Source organism: Monopterus albus, unplaced genomic scaffold, assembly GCF_001952655.1.
Source record: "Monopterus albus unplaced genomic scaffold, M_albus_1.0 scaffold278.1, whole genome shotgun sequence".
Classification (NCBI taxonomy): Eukaryota; Metazoa; Chordata; class Actinopteri; order Synbranchiformes; family Synbranchidae; genus Monopterus; species Monopterus albus.
In genome coordinates, this window is record NW_018128158.1 from 143,454 (window position 1) to 151,862 (window position 8,409).

An 8,409-nucleotide genomic window follows, 5' to 3' on the forward strand; every position below is an offset into this window, starting at 1 on the left:
AGACCTATGTCATAAGTTGATTAAGAAGAGTTGTTCCAACAAATTAGATTAAGGGAAGTTTGTTTTTTTCAGTCCCCTATGGGATTTAGAGTTTGGAGTTATTGAGTACGGTATGAAGTGATTTGTGTGTTGAGAGATGAATATTTGTTCATTTGTAATTTGCCTTATTTTTACCACAGGTCATTTTGAGAGCATCTGGGTTTCTAAAGCAGAGAAAATAATAAATCGAGAATTGTTTGCAGTTCATTTAGTTTATCTTTATTTGTAGGATACCTTGGAGTAGGGGCGTCTCACTTTCACCATAGGAATTAGTAGGGTGGGAAGGTGGTGGTTGATTCCATCCCACACCAATACACTTCAGGAAGCCACCGTGTTAGTAGATCTGAAGCCTATCCCTTCTGGTTCTGTTTTTATATGGTGTAAGCTAAAGCATACACATAGTGCATACTGAGACCGAAAGCACCAGGGTGCGGATTAAGATCCTTACACTCCTGAGTCTTCCAAGGTAACACAGTGGTTCCCCCCTACAAGGCAGGACTGTGTCCTGTTACATACTGTTGTGGAAAAATGATCTTTTAAAGCTCAGTGAGTGTAAAATAAATGCTTAACATCAATTCTGAAAGTTATTACATATTTATACCTGCAGAAAGGAGTGTTCTCTGAACAGAGTGTCTAAACCAGTTGGTTACAGGGAAGCTCAAAGAACAGAGTGTGACAGTCCTTCTCATACACAGCATACAACAAAGAAGACAGATGCTCAAACAGATAAAGGAAACAGGATACAATTCACAACAGGATACCAGCCCTTTGGTCCCAGGTCACATCTAGTTTGGCAACCACAAGGACCTACAAAGGTTTACAACCATGCAATAAACGGTCTGGGGTCACAACCACACAAATGACTGCATACAATGACATGAAAGCCACAGCTAAAGAACTTAAAGGGTGCTACTATAAAAATTGCCACCACACATACTCATTGGGCACATGCATAATTGCACAGTCACTGCTGAATATTTGTAATTTACGGCTCCCACATAGCATATATTCTCTCTACTGTATTTTTATTGTGCTTCTTTCACTTGCTGCTTGAAAGTGCCTTAGATTTGTGTTACTGCTCATTAACTTTTTATTTCACTTGTATTGTGTGGCATTCATGTGGACGGCAAAGTAAGAATTTCATTGTACAGGGAAACACATTTCCTAACTGTGCATATGACAAATAAACACTTTGACCTTGATTCACGTTTCGCATTCACCAATTTAATTTGTGTTTTATCTCTGATGATCGATGCTGTTAGGTATTTTTAGTCAGATAGATATTGAATAGATACTATAAGCTTCTATTTCTCTACGAAGCCTCTTCCGGCTCTTTTAAACCAGGAACTCACAATAAGACGAAGCAGACCGCTTTAGATTTTATAAAAAATAACCGTGCTGGTTTATTCAGAGGATCACAGGTAAAATTAACATTACACGTCCAGATCTCTCCCACCACCAACCTGCGCGCAGGCAGCTTGGAAGATCAAAAACCCTGGACCATGAAACCTATATAATTTTTCCACACTATAGAGCTGATATATTCATGTTATGTATATTTAATGTAATGGGGGTTGAGTAGCTTGGGGTCCCAGGACAGAAACACTCATGTGAAGGGATGGCACAGTCTAAAAAAAGCTTGGGAAACACCACTTATCTTCACCTCCTCATGTGAATCTATTACTTGTGGTGACTCCTTTCTCATGTTAGGTATTTTTAGTCAGATAGATATTGGATAGATACTTTATGTATTAGAAATGTATAGTGGAGATAGGATGTATAGTTAGACTATTAAATGCTTAGGCATGTTTATGAGTTTCTACAGGGTACATCTGGTCAAGGATACCAAAGAGAAGAGTTAATGACTGTCAGCAGTCAGGGAGTTTAATATTATTGTTACGACGTGTATAACTGTAGCCTTAGCCATAATATGTTCTTATGTTTAAGCCACGACATGTTACTAGAGGTCATGAGAATGTTTTTAGCTACACACCACTTAACCAACAGACACACACATTCACACGTTGATTTGCTTCATGTTTTGACTACTGCTATAGCCAGCTGCAGAGCTGGCAACAGAGATGTCTCGGTTGATGTTTCTGTGTGGTATGGGGCTAGCCCAACCGAGGTGATATAATGTATAGGCCTGGTGGGCTCAGGGTCTTTCATCTTACATCTGCCTGCGTGCAGTATGGAGGTGCAAGATACTTGAGCATGTAATGTTAATTTTACCTGTGATTCTTTGAATAAATCAGCACTGTTTTGTAGTTACTTGGACTGCCTTGTCTCTCAGAGTCAGTATGGTAAAAAGTATGGGGTACAACAAACTAAACTTGCTTGTGGTGAAAATGTAAACATACGTTCTGTGTGGCGCAGATTGTTCAGATTTCTCACATAACATAATTACATCGGTCTGTCGATGCATCAGCTGTTTCTACATCCGATTTGTGTTACAATAACTCCATCTGCTGGCGCTGTTGACAATATATGTCTGATTTGTGTTTTTGAAGAAATAAAAACAGTTTGAATCAAAAGTTATGTGTGTCTGTCTGTCTTTTGTGAAAATTAAATGGTACGTTTATCATCAAGGCTGAGGTTAAATAACTGCTTAATGACATTTATTATAAAGTGGATAATCTGGGTTTATTGGATGGTGTTGACCGATTAAACATGCTGCTGAAAATCAGATGGGTACTAAATTTAAAACAAGATATGAAACACTGGCTGTCTGAACAAGATGCATACACATTACACAAACCCACACTGTATAATTTTAACAGTCTCTTTGTAATTGAGCTTATGCATCAATTTCATGTTGATTTGTGCAATATGCAACATATAGCCAAGCATAATGGTGGGTTCAAATATATGCTGACAATAATTGATGTTTTTTTTTTTTAAAAACAGCCTACGCTGAAAACGAAGATGGTGTCATCCTACTGGCTGTTCTGCTCCTTCTTGGTTTCTGGCTCTTATTTTATCATGCTTCCTCTTTGCCTTGCCTGTCTGCCATCAGCTTTACTGTTGTTAATTGGAAGCAGCTGGAGCCATTTGAGTCCAAGCTGCTTATAGGTGTTCCAGCACCCTGCAGCCTATGTGAAGAAGACAGAGAGAGATTTCACATTAGAGACAAGACCTATCATGGACTTGGAGCATGTGATAGAGATGAGCTAGAGGAGGACAATGTGCTCTGCTTGCATTATTCTGATGAACAAAACAGAAATTCAAGACAGGCAAACAGCAGCAAGACTACGTACTCATAAATGTTGTATTACATTTTGATATTCAGACATAAAACATCATTAATGGTTTCCATAATTATGAACTGTTGAACTGTTCACTGCTAATTATAGCTAGGCCTGCAGACTGTGTAAACATGGCAAAAATCTCATGCTTGTAGGCAAATTAATAATTTTATTTATGTTCACTATATAAAATCAACTAATTATGCCAATCCGCAGAAAACACTGACTTATTTACATTCAAATGTGTGCAGATTTTTTTTTTTTTTAAAGTCCTTTTCATGTCATGCCAGTAACTGTTTCATCACTAGTTTAATAGCCTACAGTAGGCTTTCCACCCTGTGTCCTTTTTATATTTATCATAATCTATTCATACTAGTGAGGACAAAATGCAAATCAAAACATCTCATCCACAGACAAAGATTTCCTGTAATGATACTTTCTATAAAATGTTTTACTTGTTTATAATTATTTGGGCATTGTGTGTCTCTAAAAACAGGCCTAACTGTTGATGTTGCAGTGAAATAACTTATATAGACCTTCAGTATACTGCGTTTGGTGCATCGTCAGCACCTGTGGTTGCTGCTGCTGGTTTTGGGGTGTTGGGGGAGGAGGGGCAGGAAGCCACTGAATAGTGACAACAAACAGACATAGAAAGCAGGAAGCGAAAGTCTGACCATTTGAAAACAGTTCCTGTCACATTGCAGTCAAGGATGGATAAGTTTAAGATAGCTCTGAACATTGCCAATAAACAGACCAACTTTGGTTTTGGGTTGGTTGCCATACTGACAGCAGGAGGAGAGCAGATCTTCTCCTCAGCGGTGTTCAAGTGTCCATGCAATGAGTTGAACTTCCTGTACGGCATAGTGTTTCTGCTGGTGCCTGCTTTGGCTCTGCTGCTGCTGGGTTACATCCTGAGTAAGAAGACATGGAAGCTGTTGACGGGGGTCTGCCAGCATAGGGCCAAACTGTGCCACTGGAGGAAGGTGGCTGCCGCCGGGATGGTCCTCTTTCAAATCAGCACTGCCGCACTGGTGGCGCCTTCCAGCTGGATTGCTGTGGCTCTGCTGAATGGGAACTACTATGAGTGTGCAATGACAGGAACCAATGTCAGCACTTACAACAAGCATCTGTGTGGAGCTACAAGCTATCAGGCTCAGTGTGAGAAGGAGGTGTACAGGTTCCCTTGTGGGAGGCCTAGCAATATACCACAGACTGACAGAGAGGATGTCCTGCTCACCGTTAGAGCTCAGTCTCAGGTCAGTGCTGAGTCTGGTGTGTGCCTACTCTTCTTCTCCAAAAACAGTACTCTTCCAACAAGGGCAACTTACTTTTATGTTTAAAGTTAACAAAAAGTAAGTAATATGATACCATGGGGCATTTTCCACCAAACTGCTATGGTGGCATAAAAAAAAATTAAACATTAAAAGTAGTTTAAAATTCAGACCTGGAAAAAACTTTCTGTAGCCAGGGATATTCACCACACCAAACAAAGCAACCCAGCATTAACATGTTGAATATCCTCATGCTCCTTTCTGGAAAATCAGTTTTCTGTTACCTCTTGTTGTCAGTTGCAGCTATCAGCATACAAAACTGCATTGTTCTTGTTATGTTATCCTTTAAGTCACCTTTAATTTCACCTTTTAACATCTTCTGTACCTGAAATATACACTGATACTGTGTGTTAATGGTGACCACAGATTCTCGGTTGGCTGCTCATCGCCTCTGTCATGTTGTCCAACCTGCTGCTGACTTGTGTGTCTCGGTGCACCTCCCCCATCAGTTACCTGCAGCTCAAGTTCTGGAGAGTCTATGCTCATGAGGAGAGTGACATGATTGATTCATACGCTCCTAAACATGCCAAAGAACTCGCAGAGAGGAACCTGAAAAGCTTCTTCAACCAGACACCACCTGTGGACATCATCACCCCATCCAACAAGGACTGGGAGAAGATCTCTTCACTCTACAAGTTTAGCACCAAAAGCCAGTACTACAGCACCTTGCACCACTATGTGGAGAACTGTCAGATGGGCAATAGCGGGTTGTTGAGAATGGCTTCAGTGAAGTCAAACGAGGTTACTGATGACAACCCTGCTGTTCTTCATTTTGTAGATGATGGCAGGATGTCACTGTGAAAGGGTTTTTCAGCATCAGAGGGCTGTGTTGTGGTTAGACCAGTTTGATGATATCTTGATTATACTGACACGGTACACAGAGCGATTCTGGCTCTTAATCTATAGAACCAAGGAGCAGTGACAAATTTAAAAAGTACAGCTTCAGGAGTCATCCCATATTTTTCTCTTAAAGAATAATAAATTGGCCTTAGCATTAGTAGAGTAGAGAGCCTAGCCCTGCAACTGTTCCTTACAGAAATGCTTAAAATTGTATAATATGAAGTTTACTATGGACAAAATGTGAGCTGATCTGTCTTATCATGACTTCAGTCATTGTCGTCCTCAGCATCACCATCATCATTAAGTAACTGACAGCAATCTGGGGTTCAGTATTCTACTAAAAGACACTTTAACATGCAAACAGGACAACTGGGGCCAAACCAGTAACCTGCTCTATCTTCTGAGCCGCAACCTGAAAAGATGTGTGATATAACATATACAGCATATTATAATAATAAGAAAGAGTATAAAGGCAGAGATTCACGTGAGCCTTATGTGCACCAAATGATTTGTTTACCATGTCTGTGTGGGCTTAAACAGGAAATGTGTCATCTTCATTCAGTGGCTGTAAGTGCATTTCCTGTGTGCTGCTGGTAGACTGCATACATACATGCAAACATTCAGCATATAAGCTGAAATGAGTATATTTCATGTAATAACTTACTGCACACTCTAAAAGGCAAATTGATGACTGCAATGATTTTGCTACTATCAATGGATAGCAATGTGTTTCATGTATGCAGATTCACAGCTTTCTGTATAATGTGGAACAGAAACCCCATTGTCAGAATATGATCACTTCCCCATTCTCGTCTTTGCTGCAACAATGGTATGTTCCCCTTGAAAACCATTTCAACAGAGTGAACGAATGCTCTTATATATGACTTAATGTATTTGTCTTTCCTCTATGTACCTTTGTCATTGCAGATAGAAATTGATTTCATCATGTTGAATTCATGCTGTTGAAATGTGGAATTAAGACTTGTTTGAAAAGAAACAAATCAAATTATATTTTACCATTCCTATAAATGAAAGACTGCTTCACATAAAACTGAACAGAAATGTAAGCATGGCACTGTTTCACTTGCTTTGGTGATTCTGTTTATCAGATTTTGTCACAGTCATTAGTCAGAGAATCGTGATCATAAATCTAGACAAGCAGGATTTTTGCAAATGAAGGAAATAGTACAGTTAGAGCTGATGAGGGGAGTTTAAAAAGATGAATGCAGACAGAAAAATGCAGGTGGAGATGTTTTTTTTTTTACCACTGGCATTTTTAGGTGGCAGCAGAGCAGCCCAGCTACCTTCCTATAGAAAAGGAGTAGATATGTTGAGGAAAGAAGAAGTGGGTGGGTGTCAGACTGACAGAAGGAGGAGCATGAAGAGCAGAGACACAGCCAGAGGGAGGAGCACAAACTGGTTTGGCAGATGGGGTTTGTCTTCAATTGTGAAAGAACAGCAGACAGCGAATGACCGCAGGCTGAACAGACTCTCCAGTTTTTCAGTTTTCACTTTGGTTTTCTTTCACTTGGCTTAATTTCTCATGCACTGTGTCCAAAACCTGCCTGGTAATACCATGGATACGTTCCAGACTGTCCTGCGTTTCTTCCTGAACCAGAAAACCACCATTGGCTACAGTTTCATGGCTCTCATTACTATAGGTGGGGAACGAATCTTCTCCATGGTCTCCTTTCAGTGCCCCTGTAACCACACCCAGAACTTTGCCTATGGTTTAACTTTCCTGCTGGGCCCTGCTGCAGTGCTCCTGGTATTTGGTCTGTTCTTCAGCAGCAGTCTGTGGAGGCTTTACACTGGCTGCTGCCTTAATCCAATGAAGCTTTGCCCCCATGGGAACTGCTTCAGCTGCCTTAAGGTGTTCATGGGCATCTTCACTGGGGCATGTGTTGCTCCTATAATGTGGCTCTCTGTGGCCTTGCTCAATGGGACTTTTTATGAGTGCGCCGTCAGTGGTCTCAATGACAACCTTGTGGTGGATCTGTTCTGTAAAAACAAGACATTGAAATGTCGGGAGGAGCTTGCCCGAGTCCCCTGTGACCGGTCCAAACTGTCGAGTGATGAGCGCATGGAGTTGTTGCTTATGCTCCGGGCTCAGTCGCAGGTAAGAGACACATACCTCGGTCTGTGTGAGCATTTAGAGAGCTGTAGTTCAACAAAAACTGATGATTAGGGAGTAAGACTAATTCTGTGAAAACAGTTGTATAATGTTTTCTATGGATTTGGAGGAGTTTTATCAAGTCTGAGAAAATAATCCTGATGTCATAAGGGCTATTTCATTGTAGAATCAGACACTATAACTTTATAATACAATGCCTGTGTTTCAGATTGTAGGTACAGAGAAGGTATAGAGAAGAAAATGGCATTTACCAGGCAGGAAGTGTCTAATGAAAGTTGCTATTCATTTGCATTATGGGAAATGTAGGTTTTTTTATGTTTGATTGTTCTTGGAGTTTGACACAAATTTGGGACTAAAAGTCAGACTTTGTCAGTCTCTGATATATCAGTTTGGACCACATTTTAGCCTAGGCTGCTGGGAGGCCCCATGATGCTCTGACTTTCCAGCTACATTGAATGAATTTGTTGAATGCACAAATGGGCATCATCCTAACAGAGCACTTTGCTCTCAGAGTGCAGGTTTACTTGTGGTTTCTAAAATCCACAGAAGTAGAATGGGAGGCAGAGCCTTTAGCTATCGAGCTCCTCTCCTATGGAACCAACTCCCAGCCTGAGTTCGGGAGGAGGACACCCTCTCTACCTTTAAGATTAGACTTAAGACTTTCCTTTTGGATAAAGCTTATAGTTAGGGCTGGATCAGGTGACCTCGAGCCTTCCCTTAGTTAGTGCTGCTATAGGCCTAGGCTGCTGGGGGGCCCCATGATGCTCTGACTTTCTCTCCTCTCCTCTCCTCTCTGCCTATGCTTCTATATGCCACCATT

At 40.8% G+C, this 8,409-nt stretch overlaps 2 protein-coding genes across 3 annotated transcripts in view; both read left to right on the plus strand.

Annotated features, from left to right (window-relative positions):
• The first annotated feature begins 3,990 nt into the window (after positions 1-3,990).
• On the plus strand, positions 3,991-6,500 carry calhm6 (calcium homeostasis modulator family member 6). Its single transcript, XM_020622349.1, has 2 exons — positions 3,991-4,540; positions 4,982-6,500. Exons 1-2 carry the CDS (start codon positions 3,995-3,997, stop codon positions 5,414-5,416), a joined length of 981 nt encoding a protein of 326 aa, XP_020478005.1. The 5' UTR covers positions 3,991-3,994; the 3' UTR covers positions 5,417-6,500.
• A 435-nt stretch (positions 6,501-6,935) lies between these two features.
• calhm5.1 (calcium homeostasis modulator family member 5, tandem duplicate 1) overlaps positions 6,936-8,409 on the plus strand; it is a 5,166-nt gene continuing 3,692 nt past the window's right edge. For both annotated transcript variants that reach the window (XR_002276773.1, XM_020622350.1), the window contains exon 1: positions 6,936-7,574. Coding sequence is in view for 1 of the 2 variants with exons in the window: in XM_020622350.1 (XP_020478006.1) it covers positions 6,999-7,574 (576 nt within the window). In the remaining variant the exon portion in view is untranslated. The remainder of the gene's footprint in view (positions 7,575-8,409) is intronic.